The 21,371-nt window shown below is 26.8% G+C and overlaps 2 protein-coding genes across 5 annotated transcripts in view; both read right to left on the minus strand.

The window, feature by feature from the left end:
- On the minus strand, nucleotides 1-2,204 carry LOC136083758 (uncharacterized). Its single transcript, XM_065803423.1, has 4 exons — nucleotides 1,968-2,204; nucleotides 1,167-1,265; nucleotides 811-1,014; nucleotides 1-687 (listed from the first exon to the last, which is right to left on the minus strand). Exons 1-4 carry the CDS (start codon nucleotides 2,202-2,204, stop codon nucleotides 415-417), a joined length of 813 nt encoding a protein of 270 aa, XP_065659495.1. The 3' UTR covers nucleotides 1-414.
- Nucleotides 1,974-21,371, minus strand: part of LOC100199319 (18S rRNA aminocarboxypropyltransferase) — a 27,987-nt gene continuing 8,589 nt past the window's right edge. For 2 of the 4 annotated variants that reach the window (XM_065803419.1, XM_065803420.1), the window contains exon 7: nucleotides 14,681-14,964. In XM_065803419.1, coding sequence (XP_065659491.1) covers nucleotides 14,772-14,964 — 193 coding nt within the window. In that variant the 3' untranslated portion in view covers nucleotides 14,681-14,771. Of the gene's footprint in view, nucleotides 2,927-14,680; nucleotides 14,965-17,089; nucleotides 17,193-21,371 lie in introns of those variants that run through there. The other 2 variants (XM_065803421.1, XM_065803422.1) reach the window with 2 other exon arrangements.

Consider the following 21,371-nt stretch of genomic DNA (forward strand, 5'->3'; position numbering starts at 1 on the left):
TGTAATAAAATATAAATATATTTATTTCAATTTTGAAAAACTGAAAAAATGTTACAAAAATTTTAATTTGAAAAAACTACCTAAAACCTAAATAAATAAATTGTAAATAATAAACAGCATTTCTAAATATTAATAATTACACTTTATAAATTTCAGAAATAAATATATGTTATATCAATTTTTAAATCTATTCTATAAATATCATTCATAAAAAATCATAAATAAATATTTTTTGAAATTAAAATAAAAAGCAAGATTTAATTTATTAAAAAAAAAAAAAAAAAAGATAAAGAAATAAAAAAGTAATACTATATAAACAAAAATTTATAATGAATAAAACTTGATGCTAAAATTTTCTTGATATTAAACAACTACTGCATAATTGTAAGATAAAAAAGCAGTAAAAGTTGCACCCTATAGTGAGGATGGACTTTTAGAATTTTCTTTCTTTTTCTCTTCTGATTTTATAGGGAGGGATTGTGAAGTCAATCTCCGCAGTTGAGATAATATATGCACATTTTCTATATTAACTCTGTCAAAATTGTTTTTGGCTGCTTCATTTTTACGCATGAGTTCTTTTATGAATTCCTGAGATTGGTTCAACTGAATTTTCATTTCAGAGAGATCCTGTTGCAATTTTGAAATAACAACTTGGCTTGCATCATAATCTTCTTTGTAGACTAGCATCTGAATATCAATTAGTTGCAAATTACAATTTTTATGAGCAATTTAAGAATTTTACTTCAAAAAAATATTGAATTTTGTTTATTTCATTATAAATTATAAAATATAGAAAGTAAAAACACATACCTGCTGTTTAAATGCTTCAACATCATCATTTGTAAATCTTGAATTAAAACTTGAACTGTTCGAGCTTTTGAGTTGCAAACCATTCAACATACTTTTTAAACTTGTAATTTGAGTTCTATAATCTTCCAACAAAATGTTAGCTTTTACTAACTCTTCTTTCAGCGTATTATAATCATTCTGCCACATGTGGTTAATTACGATAGCCTAATCCAAAACCATTATTTTTATTATTATATGATAGCCATTAATATTATTTAATATCTAGATGTTTATATAATTGATTGGTTTAAAATAATTTATGAAATGTCGCCAACATATAACTTATAGTAAATATTTGAATGTATAAGTTAAACTACCTGATTTAATTTATTCATAGCCTCGCAAGTGCAAACTGCATTTGACTCATTTGAAAGATTTACACTTGGGTCTTTATTGGATGAAGAAATTTTCAAATTCTAAAGTTAATATACAAATATATATATATATATATATATATATATATATATATATATATATATATATATATATATATATATATATATATATATATATATATAAATCGAAAATTTAAGGTTGCTTAAAAAAAAAACAGATTTTTATTTCTAGAATGAAAAACAAACAAGCATACACACAAATATATACATATACATTTATATATATATATATATATATATATATATATATATATATATATATATATATATATATATATATATATATATTTATATATATATAAATATATATATGTATATATTTGTGTGTATGCTTGTTTGTTTTTCATTCTAGAAATAAAAATCTGTTGTTTTTTTTAAGCAACCTTAAATTTTCGAGATAAGAATTGGAAAAAACTTCTGAATTTAAAAAAAATAAAAAATAAATGCTCCTAAAACAAGTAAATTAGTGGAAATGATTTTTAAAAAGAAAAATTAAAACAGTCAATTTTATAATAAAAGAGTACTACTAGCATTTTTTTTAATATTATAATTTAATTTAAAAGCATACTTAATTTATTTTAGATTACAATATATATATTCATAAATAAAATATATTTAATATGTTTTACTAAAATATCATCAACAACATCAACAACAGCAAAAAATTTGCTGCCAAAACTTTTGGTAGCAATTTGTTAGCTTATAAAAAAAACTTTAACATACTTGTTGTAATAATTTCTTTAATTCTTGTGATTCCAAAAGCAAAAGTCTGTTTTTTTCAAGCAAATTGATGTTATAACTTCGATATTCTTGAGCTTTCTTCAAAAGATCTTGGTAGCTTAACTCCGATAATGAAGATATTTTTTTACAAATATTATCCCTAACAAATTCCTGTTTTTCACAAATGCATTTTTCTATATCTTTCGTTTTCATTTCCGAACTTTTCTGTAAATTATCCATGATGAATTTACAGTCTTATAATATACAAATATCTAGTTTCAAAGATAGTTTAATCTTTATCTTTATTTCTCTATGGTTATATAGGTACGAAATGCGCATTATGTAATAAAAACAACCGTCATTTCGTTGTTTTGGTGACGTCAAACTGTTTGTTTATCCCGAATATCAATCCCACAACTACTCAAGAAATTTTTTTTATTTCTGAACAAATATCAGCTTTACGTTACTGAAAAAGAACCTATTTTTAGAACGCAAGCTTGATTTTATTAAGGGGAAAAACCCCTGAAAACTTTTTTTTAATAATTATCAATATTTTATAAATTTAACTTCATATCCATAAAGTAAATAACAAAATTAACTGAAAAAAGCAACAATAATTTTTTTTAGTAAAATGGCACCTATCACTAAAATAGACAAATGACTGGATACTGTCACGTTTAAATTACGGAAGATAACAAAATTATACTAAAAATTTCATCTCTACACCATTTTTAGTTTTTGAGGTAAGCTGGGCGGTGTCTTTAGAGCCCTTAATCTGAGAAAAACAGATTTTAAAAATAATGTAGATAAATATGCAAGTCATCATATATAAAAAAAAAGTTAAATCTTAGTATGCACCAGTTTGATATGTATTTCTCTCTTTTTAAGGGATTTGTCATAGCTATTCTTCATTTTCCACAATTTACTTGCTGCATTTCTTTGCGCGTTCTGTATTTTTACATCTGACGGAGAAAAAAAATTCATTGTTATTTTGGGTGAGATCATAAAGACATTATTCAAAAGAATAATAGTAGTAATATATTTAAATAAGTCCTCGTAGATAAAATGACAAATAATTAAAAACAAACAAACAAAACCAACAAATTATACAAAAATTTATGGTTTGTTAAATATAAACTTTAAGTAAAAAAATGTCACTACTTAATTCATCATAAATTGGTTTATTATGAAAAAGTATGATTCTGGCACAGTTTTTTTTAATGAAGGTAAAAAATAGTGCCGTTGCTACGGTGGTTGTTAAGGAAGCCTTAAATACTAGGGCTCAATAAATTTAGTTTAATGGAGATCTATAGCAATTTTTAAAAAATGGTTTTAAGATTTTGATAAATTTTGTACAAAACAAGAAAATAATATCACAGGCCAACGAAATTTTACTTTTTTACTTTTTTTTGCATACAATATGTTTTTCTTATAGTAATCCTGATTTCAAATATGCAACCCTTTTTCTTCTATCACGTCAAGTTTTAAAGATATTAGGGTTCATATCCCAAATATTGGGGTAAAATCCCTAATAATAATATTTCCCCCAAAAACACTTTTTCAAAAGAATGTCAACCTAGTTCTCAAAAGAAGCGTTCTTTTATAGAGATTTTAAAAACATTTCAAATAATATTTATTTGTTCTAAATAAAAATATTATTTTATCAGTGAAAAACATTTCATTAAGATTATTTTGATACTCTTTAGCGTTTTATCACAATAATTTTCTGTCAATAAATTTTAAATAAAAGTATTTATGTTTTTTGAAATCCTTATTTATTACGGGTGGTAGAAGCTATGTAGGCTCATAGAGCGGCTGTCCAAATAAAGATTTAAATATTAAAAAAACTCCATAAGTTTTCTCCGTTCCAGAAAATTATCTTTACTTTATCTTTAACAACAAACAATTATTGTTCAATATTTACACCGTTCCATACATAACTTAAGAATCTCGTATTTTTAAAAATATGAGCTTATTTTATTAAGCTTCAGGGCTTGTTTTAAGAAATCAAAACAATGTAAAGCATTTGCATTAGTTTTTAAGAAGCTTGGGTTCGAGTTTATTAGCATACTTAAGCCCTGATGCTTAATAAAGTAAGCTCATACTAATCATATTTTACAGTCTCAATTTTGCTCCTGGGAATATTAGTAAGAAGTAAGAAGCATAAAGAATAGTGTTACACAAAAGAACAAAACATAAGCAAACACTAGGAAATAAAATGTACAATATAATTATATTGTTAAAAATTATTATTAAAATTTACAAGCAAACTATAAGGCGATAAGACCACTAATGATGAAAAACCAGGGTTATAATCCTAGTTTTTATTTCATCTTTATTGGTTTTATTGCCTTATAAATTGCTTGTAAATTTTAAAACCATGTAAAGTTACGAGGTTGACATACATAAACATGTTAGAAATACACAACATTTAAGAAATACACAAATAAAAAAATGTTATCAAAACGAGAGTAAAAAACGATTTAAATTTATTTTTTGTTTACCTTGAATATTGCAATGTTTATAAAAATTCATTGAAATTTAGTAACATGATTATAATAAAAGAAGAAAAAAAAAATTTAAAAGCACACTACACTTTTTCAAGATGTAATTGAGAACATGTTATAATTAAGAAATTATAATATGTTAATGAGAAACACAACATGTAATTTTATTAAATTATAAATTATAAGAATTAAATAAAGCTGAGAAAGTTTGAAAAAAAAAAATTGAAAATTAAAATGATTTTTTTAAGAAACCATAATAATAATGATGATAATTTGATCTCAAATCATTTTTTTCTATTTTAATTATAGTTTAAAACTAAAATAACATTTTACATCTTATATAACGAGACATTAGTAAATTCATACGTGCATTGTAGTTTGTAATTTTGCACGTGTGGTATCAAAAAGTACATTACGTGCAGTATATAATAATAATAAATTACGTGCACTTATAATAATAATGAAATAATAATTACGTGCTGGTTGAAGTGTCAAAGTGAATATAAAAAATCAGCAAATAAAATTTGTTATTATACAGCGTTGTGACATTTGACATGAAAAGATATTTTCGGTATTACGAAATATTGATATACAAAACTTTAAAAAAAAAACGCGTGCTATCAAGTGCATTTTTACAAAAAAAAAATTCAAAAATTTTCAAAGTGGATTTAAAATAAAGTAAAACTAGAAGTCAAAATAAAGTATGGTGTATAGCTCAAAGTATTAAAAAGTGCGCGCCTTGTGACAGATCAGATTCTAGAGTTTTAGCAAAGAGCTAGAATTCCAATAAAGCAACGTCATCATGTTGCAACACATTAAAAAACTTGTTGAGAAATGCCGAAAGCTGAAAAAGAATAAAGGTCGCAAAACAGAAACTCAGCAAAGAAATGAAGAACTTTTTACTCAAGAAATCGAAGAAATATTATATAATGTTTAAAAGTGAAATATTATATAATGTTTAAATATTATATAATGTTTAAAAGTGACTGCTAAAAGATAACTTTTAAAAACTAAAACACTATGGAGTTAAAAACCGAAATTTACTATGTTTAAAGGGTACTTGACTGACAAGATTAAGAAAAAAGATTATGATTTAAAGAACCCTTACAGTTTGTGTTCAAGGTTTTTTTAGGACCTACATTTGAAGAGTACACGGAAAAAAACGTGTCACATTTAAAAAGTTTTGAGAAAATATATATTAATCATTTATAAAAATTTTCTTATAAAGCATAGAAGTAAATTAGAAAAAAATATTTCTTGATTAATTTATCTGAAGTTTACATTTTTAATAAAATATTTGTAACTTTTATTAAAAAAAAAATTTTTTCCTAACTTTATACAAAGACTTTTATAAATGATTCATAAATACTTTCTGAAAACTTTTTAAATGCGGTTATGCCGTTTTTTCCCGTGTACTCTTTATTCTCAACGCCGTTAATGCATGTACTGGAAAATACACGCATTTTGCGTTTTTATAAAAAGGTTATATTTCACTGCATTTTTTTAAGCCCGAATAATTTTTATTTTTCTCCTAGCCCTTTAGTTTGTCTAAAATCAAAAAAAGTTAAATTTTTTTTAAATTACTTTGCACCATATTTTGGTATAAAATGGTGCTGATCTCAATGAAGATAAAACATTAAATTGAGAAACAACTTTTTAAAACAAGTTTTAAGTTATATTTTTAATTTCTAACCAGTCATATGTCTGCAAACATAGTAAAGGTCGAAAAAAATTAGTTATTTCAAGTTTAAAATCTGTTTTTTCCATTTTATATGAAAGTTTTTATTAGTATGAGTGTGAAGAACACACAAATTGACATACGACTAGTTAGACTTTTAAAGTTAAACCTTTGAAGGTTTATTTAAAAGTCTAAGCTCAAAATTTAAACATTACTGTGATGTGACCTATTCACCAAACATTACTGTGATGTGACCTGATCACCCCTATTTTATAATGCCATAAAACTATTTAACTAAAATTCCGGTCTTTAAATTACCATAGATTAATATATATATATTTTATTTGAATATATATATATTTTTAATTTTTTTTTGTAGAAAATATGTATACATATTTTTTTACTCCATCGTAAAAGATATGTTGAGTTTTAAACAATATATATAGATATTGTTTAAACTTAACATATCTTTTAAAACTTAACATATATTGTTTATAAACAAATGTTGCAGACCGGAGAAAAAATATGTTTGTTGTCACCGAGAACAAACGAGACAAAAAAGTTTGAGAACTTGCATTAACGGCGTTGAGTTGAGTATTGAAAATATTCAACAATATTTGAGACACACCCAATGGCATAGCCAGGATTTTTTTTTGGTATTTCAGATATGTATATTTTAGTATGTTCATGCTTGTGCCAAATGAGAACGTTTTGCAAAAAATTGCGGTAATTGGTGATTTGTGTAATTTGTGAACAAATTACCCCGAAATGTTTGCTACCCTGAGTGTTACGGCAATAATTAAAAATATATAACTTTTAGTTTAATGTAATTAATAGAGATGTTAAGAATATTTGATGACTGTTATGTATACCGAATACCAGAGTGTAACAAAAAACTTTATAAAAACAGATTACAAATAAGTATCTTTTTTTTTGTTTTTTTATCGTGTTTTTTTAAACATTTTTATTGTTTGATGATAGCGAATGATTGCAAATTCCTCAGAAATTGTACATACTTCCAAAATAGCCAAATTCCAAGATAATAAGAAATTTACCAAGTTGTGTTAGGATAATACTTTTCGTTTGCTGACCACAACTTGTAAGGGTTTGTTGTCTAATTTGAGAATTTCTTTTCCTTACGAGCAGGAAATAAATCATTCCTGAAGCTACTAGTCACTGGTGACGATTTATCGGTGCCAAGCAGCCTTTCGCTGAGAAGGATTAATCTTTCACAGGCTTAGTCTTTCTCAGAGGATTTAAAATCTTTTTTTGTTTTCCTCTATGCGTTTTAACTAATTATTTTAAATAAGTTTTGGAACCTGCATCAATAAAAAAGACAACCATACAATAGACATTCCTAATAAAGTTTAAATCATGTTTTTTGTTTTTTTGTTTTTTTATTTTTTGTTGTTTTTATTTATTCAAAATAATTTTCAAATTTTAAGAATTAATTAAATACACATACAAAGAATTACAAATTTTGTTTATAAGATATAATAATAAATATATAATAAGAACGCGGAGACTCGCAGAAGATTATAAGATCTTGCCATCAAGGATTGTCTAAACAGATTTTAAATAAATAATAATTGTTTAATAAGACATATATAAATATTCACCCAAATGTTAAAATGTAATATAAATCAATAATTGCGTAATGCTCATTGCATGATTATTAAGGTTCTATGTAAGATGATGCTTATTAAAGCTAGGTATTAGAAAAGAAATTACACTCGTATTTCTAACCAATTAAATCAAGTATATTTAAGTTTACTTATGGTTTAAGTGTTTATTTAATGTAAAGTGATAAACTCGTTTTTCAAGATTTATATAAATGAATGACGGTTAATCAGGTATGCCATATACTTGTAATAAATTAAATATATAACTTATTATTATTAAATAATAAATTAAATATATAAAAAAAATGAAAATGAAATTAAGGAGTAGCTGTGAAGCTAAAGACAAAACATAATGAATGCATCAAAGTTCATTTGATACACAAGATTATTGCAGCATAACGTACAAGTAATGGTTCAACTGTGTGCAAGACAAAACTATGCAGACACTTGCTAACAAAATTACCATGAATATAAGCAAAATAAAAAAAGCTCAGAAAGTAAAATCAAAATTTCAGATAATTAAAAGTTCAGGACCATTACAATTGAAAACATGCTAAGGTTGTCATTATTATAACTTGAGATTTACTTAACTTTGCGTACAATTATTTAACAAAAATCACCTCAGCAAAGGTCGCACAAACAGCACTAGTTAAATTAAAGGTCGCACAAACAGCACTAGTTAAATTAAAGGTCGCACAAACAGCACTAGTTAAATTAAAGGTCGCACAAACAGCACTAGTTAAATTAAACGTCGCACAAACAGCACTAATTAAACTAAAGGTCGCACAAACAGCACTGGTTAAATTAAAGGTCGCACAAACAGTACTAGTTAAATTAAAGGTCGCACAAGCAGCACTAGTTAAATTAAAGGTCACACAAACAGCACTAGTTAAATGGAACATTAAGTTTCTATGCAGCATTTTTTAAACCATAGCATACAGAAATTAGTTATGTGCAATAATTTTTTTTTTTTTATTCAAATTTATAATTGTGTAGCAAAGGAACACACAATAATATTTATAAACCAAACATTACAATGAAAACATTTTTTTTATAAATATTACCATAACTATGTATATAAATATGTAAAAAACATGTACAGACTTACAAATTTTTTTTTTAATTAGTTTCTATTAAGTTTTTATTAAATTTTTTTTCAGACTATCCGCAGCTTATAAGGATCCTCGCCCATTTAACTAATTTTGACAATAATAAAAGTTTGAATCTAAAATCTTTTTTTGTATAAGAAAAAAAGTTGTCTTTTTAAAGTGAGTTATATGCGCAGTTAGATGCGCAGTTAAATGCGCAGACTTAACTTATTAAAAGCACATTAATAACTTAAGTATCTCTATCGTGGCATGTGAGCAAAAAACTTCTACCGCTGCAGCGGTAAAAGTTTAAAATATAAAACATATATATATATATATATATATATATATATATATATATATATATATATATATATATATATATATATATATATATATAATAATATATATACAATAAAACCTCAAAAGAGCGCGCTGTTTATTGAAAGTTTAAGCTTTTTTAAAAAACTCTCTTAATACATTTTAATATAAATGTAAAGATACAATGCGACTACGACTACATATCAGGTGTGTGGCAGAAGTCACTGAAGACGGTCTCCAAATCGTTTCTCCTCCAAAACCAATGGCTTCGTTTCCCTTTTAGAGTCGGTCTCCAAAACATTTTGTCATCAAAAAAAAAACAAAAAAAAAAACACTGGCTGCGGCCCAATAAAAAAGCGGAAGCCAAAACATTTTGTTTCTAAAAATTTATTGGGAGGCAGCTGCGGAAGAAAAGTTGATGCTAGAAGAATTACGCCTTTTATCAACACTGGATTGATCACTTTTATAAAACAAGTAAGGTAAGGTAACGGTATCAGTAATTGACCATGTGCCAGTAATTGACCATTTAGGAAAAAAGTTGTTAAAATAGGCCCTACTATGGAACACAATTTTGAAAAACAGAGGGGAAAATATTATTATATATATTGCTTAATATTAATTAAAAATTGTTTATTATCTGTTTACTGCCATCTGTGTTCAGTTATGGGGGTGGTCATATATTGGATCAGAAAATTTAAATAATTTAGTAATTGACCAGGGGTGGTCAATTACTAAGTTATTTCTTTGTTTATCTTAACTCATCGTAATGCATGTTTCATGTTTTTTTAGCAAACTACACTTGTTTTTATATACTTAACGTAATATATGTTAGGTTTATCTAATAGATGACCAGGTGGTCAAATACTAAAACAATAATGTGTCAACTATTGAATCCATTTATTTTTGTATTCTTTTAGATTCATTATGCCTGCCATAATAGGTCAATTTCGAAAATACTCAGAGAAAACGATAAAGGAAGCGATCCAAGATGTAAAAAATAATAATACACCAGTCCGGGTAGCAGCTAAAAAAACATGATGTACCAAGAATTACTCTAAAATATAAATTGGAAGGCAAGTCACCTATTGAAAGAAAAATGGGACCTCAAATTGTCCTAAGCTATAAAAAGGAAAAAGTTATTGCTAACTGGGTCCTAAAAATGGCTGAAGCAGGATTCCTGTAACTGTAAAACAACTTCAAGATAGTGTACAACGGTTGGTGACTGACCTTAGTAGACACAATCCTTTTAATAACAATCAACCTGGGAGGACATATATCCACGGATTTTTATAAAGAAATGAAAGTATATCTAAACGTGTAAGCCAAAACTTAACAGTTTCCCGTGCATCAGTGACACAGGAAAATATTTTACGGTGGTTCACAGAAATTAAGGAATACTTAAAAAAAAGAAGTTGGCAGTGTTGTAACACCATTAGTAATCTACAAATATGGGTGGCTGCCAATGGAAATAACGCTAAACTTTTCTTCCTGTTGGGCACTAGGAAAGTGATTCCGGTTGAAAGTGATTCCGGTTGAATGCAGTTGGAACTATTTTATGAATTCTTGTCAAACTTTTTTCACCTTTGGCTTAAAGTGAATAATATAACACTTCCTGTTATTTTATTTGTCGATGGACATGTTTCCCATTTAAGTATGCAAACAAGTCAGTTCTGCGATCAAAATAGAATTATTTTGGTGGCTTTATATTCTAATGCTACGCACATTTTACAGTCCATGGATGTTGCAGTATTTCGAACATCAAAAGAGAATTGGAAGCAACATGTTCATAAGTAGCGCAGCAATTATTTAGATGACCCCATCTTAAAAAAAAAAATTTGGCTAAACTGCTAAAAAAAATAGTAGACAAGCATGTTACTCATTCTGTGTTGGCCAACGGTTTCCGCAAGTGTGGACTCTATCCCTGGGATCCAACCGTACCGAGGGTTCCATGAAATAAAAATAACATTACAGTGCAGAATGCTGTGTTAAATGACGACACACGCGTTTGAAATATGTTAAGCAGGGATTGCAATTCTTAAATGAGAGAGGGAAAGCAAAAATTGGAATTATCTAAGCAATCTACAATTAATTGGGAACGAGATCCTTCTGACAGATCACTTTTCTTGTTGTGGAAGAAAACTGAATTAGAACTAAAAGGCTTTCTTCCATAGTTGAAGGCCATACAGATATTGCAATCGCAGAACCATCACATGTATAGGGCAGTTGGGGCACAGTGGATCGGATTTCTTTACTTTTTAAATTGAGCTAAAGTTAAAATATGTATTTTATCTTTTTCAAGGCGAAAGGATTGAGATGTCCTTCAAGATAATAAATTACTAAAACTCATATGTTTACTATCTAACGACTCACAAAAAAGTTTAAAGTGAGTTGTGTTACGTTATTTACTGTGCCCCAGTACTAGGGTACAGTGAATCAATGGACACAGCTATGAATTATTGATAGTGAATAAGGACATAACCTAATAACTATGAGGCTGAGGGAGTAAAGACACTGTACACTATATTTTGGGCACTTTTAATAATTAGATTAGTATAAAATCGAAAAAATAAGCATTTTGAAAGTTGAGAAGAAAAAAAAAGAACTTTATTGGTAACAAAACTTATAAAAATATTGTTAAATTCAAAAATTATTCAAATATTATTATTCATAACATAAAACTAATAAATTCATTTTCATGCAGTTTGTTTGTTAAAAATGCATGAATTTAATCTATAAGATCATTAATGAAGTATAGTAAATCAACCTATTCACTTATCCTAATTCACTGTGCTCCACCATAAAAAATTAAGTTTAAGTCTGATTTCTTGGGACTTGAGTGTTGTTAGAAGAAAAGCTAAACTACTATAAGAACGCCTAAATATCGATAATCCGAAAGAAAAACTTCAACTTTTAAAATTATTTCAATTATGATTTCCTTAACAAACATTAGGAAGGTGAGAAAATTTACTTTAGTTAGCTAAAAACAAAAACTACAAACCCAAAACCGGTAGTTAAAAATTATATGGTAAAAACTATAAATAAAGATGGCTGATATACGAGCACATAAAATGATTACATTAACAAGATGAACAAAATTCTATTCTTTGAGAAAATGTCTCTTATTCACTGTACCCTCTTGACCCACTGTACCCCAACTTCCCCTAGTGTCCCCCATAGTTGAAAGCAATATACTGTCTCTCATAATTGATTTCGGTGAAGATACCGCAATTGCAGGACCATTACATGTGCTGTCTCCCATAGTTGATTTCAATGAAGATACTGCAATCGCAGGATCCTCACATGTAGTGTCCCCCATAGTTGAAGGCAATAAAGATACCACAATCGCAGGACTATCAAATGTACGATCTATCATAGTTGAAAGAATTGAAGATACTGCAATCGCTGGACAGTCAAGTATATCATCTTCGTTTAAAAAACATAGATTCTGTTCCCCTGTTGTTGGCAAAAAAAAGCTACGGAAGAAAAGCCCCCAAAATAGAATACCCGCTATAGTGTTTGGGAATTTGGCCAATTGTATTTACAAAAGAAACCAAAAAAAAAAAATGAAATAGAAAGACTGAAACAAGAAAGAGCAGCTGAACGGGAAAGAAAGAAGAGAAAATGAAAGAGAATGAGAGGGAAAAAAAGAAAAAAAAAGTAAGCAACAGTTAAAGAAAAGGAAACGCTATGAAGAGTCTGATTCAGACTCATCTATTTCTATTCCTGAGCTAAGCGATGTTGAAGATTTTGAATGGTATAAATATTCTTCAGATGAAGATTTATTTACGTTTAAAACTCATGACTTTGTAATTGTAGAGTGAGAGTCATTTTCCAGTAGTGCAAAAAAGTAGTGCAAGTTGTGGCAAATGGCTATAAGATAGCCACAATTGTTCAGAGTGGAATTTCTTCTTATCGTTGGCCAGATAAGGAAGATAAACTTGTATATTTAAGGGACCAAATACAAAGGAAAATCCGCCAACTTGTGTTTTCGACGTGGATCATACCTAATACAGGAAATGAACGTTTATTCGTCATTTCATATGTAATACAATTTTTTATTTGTTGACATAAAAAAATATATATATATATAAAATTAAAATTTTGTCTTTGTTGTGTTCCCGACGTGGGTCATACTTTATATCCGAAATGAACGCTTACTCAACATTTCATTTTTAATAAAATATTTTATTTGTGTTGCATCGCTTAAAAAAATTCCAATATGTCTTTGCAATGTTATATCAACTGAATTAAAGTAAAAAAAATACACGGCTTTTATTTTTCTCTCGTTTAACATATGGTCAAATACAAAAGCAAAGGACGGTCGAATCCTGAGTTTTTGTTTTTTTAAACGGTCAATTACTAACACAAAATCATGTTTTAAAAAAACAGCTACTAAAAACATGAAAAAATTGTACTTTGTAAAAAATTGCTTAATAGTATGCTAGAAGATAGTATAGTAAGTTATTAGAACTATTAAGACTATATAATTGGCAAACAATCTTAAAGATATGTTAGTCATACGAAATTTTTTCTCTTAGACGGTCAATTACTGGTGCCGTTACCTTTTTCAGTTTGAAGTTTGTTTGCTCTAATTTTAAGCCGTAATTTAAAGTTTTCCGGTTCAGAATTCCATTGTTGCAAAACACCGCCTATAAATTATTATGATTATAAGAAAAATTGAATTGTTTTATTTTTTAGTAAGTTTTTATTTATTACATATATTATTATTATGTACTATATTATTATATATTTATTTTAAATTACGTACCATTTTGATATTTTTAAGTAATCTCAATTATCGAAAACTTTTAAGTAATTCAACCTTCGCCTTAACTATAAGCAGTAACCATCTTATATAAGGAAACTGTATTAAGTTCTTCATTAAATTAAAACTTAGTTTAAAAGACAACAAATATCTATTTTAAAGGTCACATAAAAATATTCTAAATAAAGTTCTTTGCAACATTCAAAATAATTTTAAAGTCTCAGGCTAAAATGGTGCATTAGTATATATTGGCATGATTTATTTTGTAAACAATTATTTATATTTTAAAAAATCTAACATTTAACAGAACTTTTCTTTATTCATCGAGGTTAGCCTCGCGTACTTAATACAAATTTTTTACAGAACGCGCACAAAAGTATTTAATTCCAGTATGGCTCGCGTTCAAATGCAAATTTTTTAACAGCTGTTTTATCATAATTTCAAAATTAATATATGCTTATATAACTATATACCTTTTTATACTTATATAATTGTATACCTTTAAAAAATTGCCTAATGTTGGATTTTTACTCAAGGGAATTTTTTCAGGGAGGGTTTTTCCTGATTTAAAAAAAAAAAACGATTTTTCAAGCCAGATGACATTAAAAGTTTTTATTCTTATCAGTGACCGATATATGAGCCGTTCAGAAGTCAATGTGATTAAATCCATAAAAAATATTTTTTTTTTGAATTCGTAATGGCTTCTGAAATTAACATGAAAATAATCAGAAGCGATTAAAAATAAGTACTCTCTGATATAGAAAATCACAACCAACTACAAAACCAGACTTCTATTTCACTTTAATAGTTTTTAAAAGTTCTAAGTTTAATCGCGTTTCAATACAGTTTTTAAAACTTGCTTAGTTTTGGGCATAGTATTTCCAAATCTATCAAGTTCTTCACCGTTTTCGGAGGAGTCATCCTCATCGTTTTCAGAAGATTCATCCTTGTTGCTTTCGGATTCATTTGAAATGTCATTCGGTGACTCGTCACTATCATTGTCAGAGGAATCAAGATATCTGAAAATAAAAGTTAGCCAAAATAATACATATGCTTTATCTTTCTTAATGAGATTACTGGCAGTGTTGATACTTCAATTACAAAAAACAAATGTGTTTTGAAATAATATTGATTTTAAATAAAAACTATTGTATTTTATTTTATATGCAAAAACTGATAAGGCAATTTCTTGTGATATTTTGTAGCAATAAAATATAATTTTTAATGAAATAAAAATGAAATATTTTAAATCTTAATAAAATTCAAGTTCTTTTGAGACCCAGGGTTGACATTGTTTTAGAGAAAAGAAATTTCACTGATGTTTTGTCTGATGACAATCTGTGCAAAACAGATCAAAATGTTACAAAGAAAAATTTAATTAGTTCGCTGCTGTTGTTTAATCTATGACCTTTAAATATATATATTCAGGTACAACAAGATATGATATTGAAACAATTAAATGACTCAAACTTTTCTTTAACACTGAACACATTCTGCACCAAGTAATTCATCGTAGTGTTTTGCACCAAGCATTATCAATTAAAAGTCATTTCAATATTTTTGTTTTTGTTTTTTCACTTATCACTAATTCCTAATTTCACCTCCCCAAGGCCGAGAAGGCCACTACAGATGAGGAGGCTACTTGTGGTTATAGCCCTCTCTCAACTCTATAACTCCGAAACACGAACCTTGACGAACAAGGCCGCTGCGCGGAGAAACAAGTTGGGCGCGGTACTACCAGGGACGTGGCGGGAATCGAACTAGGAACCTCTTGCTTATGAAGCGAGCGTTCTACCACTACACCACTACCGCATATACTTAATTTTTCAGCAAGACCATGAAATTCAAGGGTGCATACTTCGTTGTTTTGAACCATTACATTTAGAGACAAAAATAAAGCATTCCTCACTAAAGAATATTTCAATAGGCATCTTGTAATTTTACAACAACGTTTTTTATGATCTGCATACATTCCTTTTTAAATACCCATTTCTCTAGTGCTGTTCCTAAGCAGGGCCATCCTGAAAAGATCTTAAAGGAGGGGGAGGAGATGACATATCTGCTTTATGCCAATTAGTGACAAAAAGAAAAGAAAAAAATGACATTTGCTGACTGCCTAATAAAGTTACGAATTTGCTACTACACTAATTACATTCAAGTCAAAACTTTCTGACAATTTTTTTAATAAAATTTTTTTCTAAACCTTCATACTCTACTCAGAAAATTACAAAACTGTAACACAATAATACACAAAAATATAAAAGCTGAAAAATTTTAAACTTATATGTAAATATAATAAGATAAATTATATGTTTAAAAAAAACCTACTTTATTCATATTGATCATATGGATATTCCTTTATATATTTTTTATATGTTTGTTTTGTTTTTTATAATAATCTATACAAATATACAAAATAAAGTTTACAAATATAGATATCATAATAAAAAAAGAATAAAGAAATTAAAAAAATATTGATTAATGGTAACACTTTTACTAATTTCGTTCTTTAAGTTTTCTTGGATTATTTTTTACCTTACGTTTCATGAAGTACATACATAGTTCACTTCTGACCTTTTATGAAGTACATACATAGTTCACTACTGACCTTTGATAAAGTACATACAGGAAAATACAGAGAAAATGAATTGCATTTTGAAAAACAGACTAAAGTCAAAAAAGTTATTGAAAGTCATAAGCTGTCTAATCAATTAACTTTTTTTTAATTCTTACCTACTTTATCTTTCTGTTAAAAAATGCTTACTGTAAAGCAAAAAGATCGAATTCACAAACTCTAATGCATACATTTTTATTTTAGCTGGTGAATCTTTGATAAAGTTTTAAACTGCACAAAGTATTTTTGCTAGCTCTAACTTTTGGGAATTTGTATATATATATATATATATATATATATATATATATATATATATATATATATATATATATATATATACATATATATATATATACAAATATATATATATATATATATATATATATATATATATATATATATATATATATATATATATATATATTTATATATATATATATATATATATATATATATATATATACACACATATATATTTATATATATACATATATAAAAATAGAAATAAATAAATGTATGAAAATAAAAACTCTCATCATATTAAAAAACAAAGATTGGTGGCTGACTTCAGAGACTTCAAAGACTAATGCTTTGACTTCAGAAATAAGCTGGTCTTGATAGTATAAAGCCAATCTAAAATTAAAAAGGTAACCATATTTTGTTTTGCTTAATGCAAACTTTGATGCTGTTATGCTTCAAGAAAACATGAATTTGAATATTTCATTTAAATATAACTATGACCTTAATGAAAAATATGACATTACAACATTTAGGGTTCATCTTACTCCTGCCTTAATGACCTAAGCTTGAAGATTGAAAATCCCCATAGTAGGCTGTGTCAACTTATAGTTTATAGCTTTGTTTGAATCAGGAGAATGTTTTTGTGAGTTACTCTTGCAACCTTAATACACAAGAGTGAACATTTGCTTTTGGAAAATTTACCCACCCCAAACTTATTAAGACCCCCTCCTCTCCTCTCTTGTTCACTAACTTTTATTTGTAATCAACAAAAAAACTCAAAAAAAAAAATTTCAAAGTTTAAAAAAAAAATATCTGTCACTGATAAGAATAAAAACTTTCAGTTTAACCAGGCTTAAAAAAATGTCGACCTATAAAAAACGTCGACCTATAAAAAATGTCGACCTATAAAAAATGTCAACCTATAAAAAATCTCATAAATCTTGATTTGTAAAAAACTAGCTTTTGTTTTATTCTTTACCTATAGGACTTATATAAAGCATAAATAACTTATATAAGCATATTAAGTCCTATTGAAGTTATGATGAAATAGCTGTTAAAAAATGTGCATTTGACTGCAAGCCTCATTAATGGACAGAATGATTTACATGTGTTCTGTAAAAAAGTTCCATCTACTCTTTAATTAAGAACCCCCTCCCCTCCTTTATTAGATCTGGACTAAAAGTCCCCCCACCCTCTTATTCTTATTCCCCCTTGTAGGCAAGTAGTACTGTACAAAAGTACAAAAGTAACAAACAAACAAAGTACAAAGTAGGCAAGAGTACTGGAAGCAAATATTTATCCAAAAAAAATTCTTTTTATTGTATAGCCAAGAAAAATACTTTTTATTTATTATAGCCATTCTATTTGAAAGCATTTCTTTGTCTTAAAAAACTATATTAGTTACTCCTCACATGTACATCAACAATGTTCTACCTAAAATTCTACCTATTTGTCAATGTATGTAAACAGTAAAAAAGTAAAAACAAAAACATGTTTTTTTTTTTAAAATAATTTAAAAAGAAACAACAACATTCAAGTCTATTAAGTTAGGTTTTTGTGGTTTATAAAAAAGCTAGAAAAATTAATTAGTTTCCTCAATTAAATTTAATAGTTTTTAAATAAAGTGTATTTGATTTTTTCTTTATTAAAGACAGAGTCTGTACGAGCCATTTTTTACCACAAACTGTAAATTTAAAGCTTACACCAGGGATGCGGAGTCCCAAAAGGACTCCGGCTTTATATCTCTACTTTTTCCAAGTCTGTAATGTCCAGAAGCTCTAAACATGTTTGTTGACTTATGATCTGCTATAAGAAATAAATTCATGAGATTTATGACTTGAAACTTAGTGTTTTAAAGCCCGGAGTCCTGGAGTCTTGCGGCCATTATACTTAAGGACTCCAGGTTCAAAAAATGATTGTTCCTCTAACCTTAAAGTCTTAATTTTTTTCCTGTTAGTAATCCACAAACCTATTTATATTTTTAGAGCTCCTGGATACCAAAAACTAGGATAAAGTAATCTTTTAATGACTTTCAAATCCGGAGTCCTTTTTGGGACTCCGCATCCCTGGCTTATACTATATATATATATATATATATATATATATTATATATATATATATATATATATATATATATATATATATATATATATATATATATACACACACATATATATACACACACACATATATATATATATATATATATATATATATATATAATATATATATATATATATATATATATATATATATATATATATATATATAGATCTATAGTTTGTTGTCTTTGGGAAGAGCGGAAGGAAAAAAGTGATTCTTACGCCAACACATATATCACTTTTAATTACTTTTGACTTTCGTCCAACATTTGCGTGTTGGATGAAAGTAAAAACCATTAATTTAATTACAAATAAATAGTTTTTTTAAAAAAACACAAAAACGCAAATTTGATTGACCAGAATGTTTTAAAAACATTCTGAATGTTTTTAACTATATAAACAATGTTTTTATTTTTATATTTTTTAATAAAATGTTTTTATTTTTAATTTTTTTAATAAAATGTTTTTGTTTTTATTTATTTTTTACTGTAAATCATGCGCGGAGTGTTGCTACATCGACTATCTTATAGCCTGACTCACAAGGGAGTGCTGCTACATCGACTGACAAATAGCCTGACTCGCAAGGGAGTGCTGCTACATCGACTGACAAATAGTCTGACCCGCAAGGGAGTGCTGCTACATCTACTATCTTTTAGCCTGACTCGCAAGGGAGTGCTGCTACATCGACTGACAAGTAGCCTGACTTGCAAGGGAGTGCTGCTATATCGACTGACAAATAGCCTGACTCGCAACGGAGTGCTGCTACATCTACTATCTTTTAGCCCGACCCGCAAGGGAGTGCTGCTACATCGACTGAGGGTTTGGTAGGGGCAGGCAGTCTATCAATTAATAAAAAAAAAAAATTCCGGTCTTGCATTTTGATTTTTACTTTTTGTCATTAAAATATGGAAAAAACTTTTGGACAACATATAAGAGTTCTATATAAATGTGTATATATATATATATATATATATATATATATATATATATATATATATATATATATATATATATATATATATATATATATATATATATATATATATATATATATATATATATATACATACATATATATATATATATATATATATATATATATATATATATATATATATATATATATATATATATATTTATATATATATATGTATATATATATATATATATATATATATATATATATGTATATGTATATGTATATGTATGTATATATATATATATATATATATATATATATATACCTAAATAAATATATATATATGTATGTATATATATATACATAAATAAATATATATATATATATATATATATATATATATATATATATCAGTCATTTCCATTTTGCTTTTGCGCTAAAATCTTTTCCTGCTCGCCCTCATGCCAACAAAAACTTTGGCGAGCGCATACAAAAGCATTTGCTAAAAAATTAAAAGCGTTTTAAATTGCAACAAAACTTTTTTGTTCATTTGTGCAACTTTTATGAAAAATGGCTTTTTTTTACCAGTTTTTTTAAAAATTATTTCATCAAGTATTTATTTAAAGCATTCTTTTGGCTACTTCTATTTTAATTTAAATATAAAAAAAAAGAATTTTTTAAATTGCGCAGGCTAACTAAAAAATGACCATCCTGCTGGGGTTTTTTTGTGCGCTGGCATTTAATTTCAAATGGAAAAGACTAATATACCATAAAATTGCCTAAGTTTGGTCACCATATAACTTCGGTCATTTAAGTTTGGTCACCATATAACTTCGGTCATTTAAGTTTGGTCACCATATAACTTCGGTCATTTAAGAAAAAATATAAATAAGCATACTTTACTCAAAAATTTACAAACTTTTTTTTCTTGAATAATATTTGTTATTACTTGTAAATATAAATCTATGAAAAAATTTTTTTAATGTTTATTTGCAACCTGCTGAAATAATTCTTGAGCAAAACAACAATTCAAAAAAAGGCATACTTAAAATCTAAAATAAGCAAAGTATTAAAATAAATGATCAAGTTTAACCAGAGTATCATTAAGAACCAAAATAATTATATTTACAAAAAAAAATTGTTAATTTTTGAATATTAACTATCTTTTTTTATGAAAGTGAAATTTTGAAATACTTTAATTTCGGTCATTAATGGATAAACAACGAAGCAGACAATTAGCAGGAATGTTGTTAAATGTTGATATGTTAAAAATGTGACTTTGTGAATATGAACTTGTGTTGCGATTGCGTAAATTTACAGATAACTTGACCAGTGAATTTACCTGTAAGTTTTGACATTTTTATAATGAACACTCACCATGGTATTTTATTTGAATAAAGAATTTGTTTATAATTTCAAAATTAACCAGTTTTAAAATAAATTTTAATGGTCAATTTGCAGGTAAGTTTTGATTTCAAAATTTACTGGTAAATTTAAATCACTGAATATGAATTAATTACAAAAGAGTAATATATATATATATATATATAT

This window comes from Hydra vulgaris, chromosome 08 (genome assembly GCF_038396675.1).
Source record: "Hydra vulgaris chromosome 08, alternate assembly HydraT2T_AEP".
Lineage (NCBI taxonomy): Eukaryota > Metazoa > Cnidaria > Hydrozoa > Anthoathecata > Hydridae > Hydra > Hydra vulgaris.

Bases quoted from the DNA above. Each gene is read 5' to 3' on its own strand.
- LOC136083758 (XM_065803423.1), bottom strand. From the start codon at position 2,204: ATGGATAATTTACAGAAAAGTTCGGAAATGAAAACGAAAGATATAGAA. The intron at 1,266-1,967 runs GTATGTTAAAGT...TATTAACTTTAG, and splicing joins TAAAGAAATTATTACAACAA to AATTTGAAAATTTCTTCATC. The intron at 688-810 runs GTATGTGTTTTT...ATTGATATTCAG, and splicing joins TTGAAGCATTTAAACAGCAG to ATGCTAGTCTACAAAGAAGA.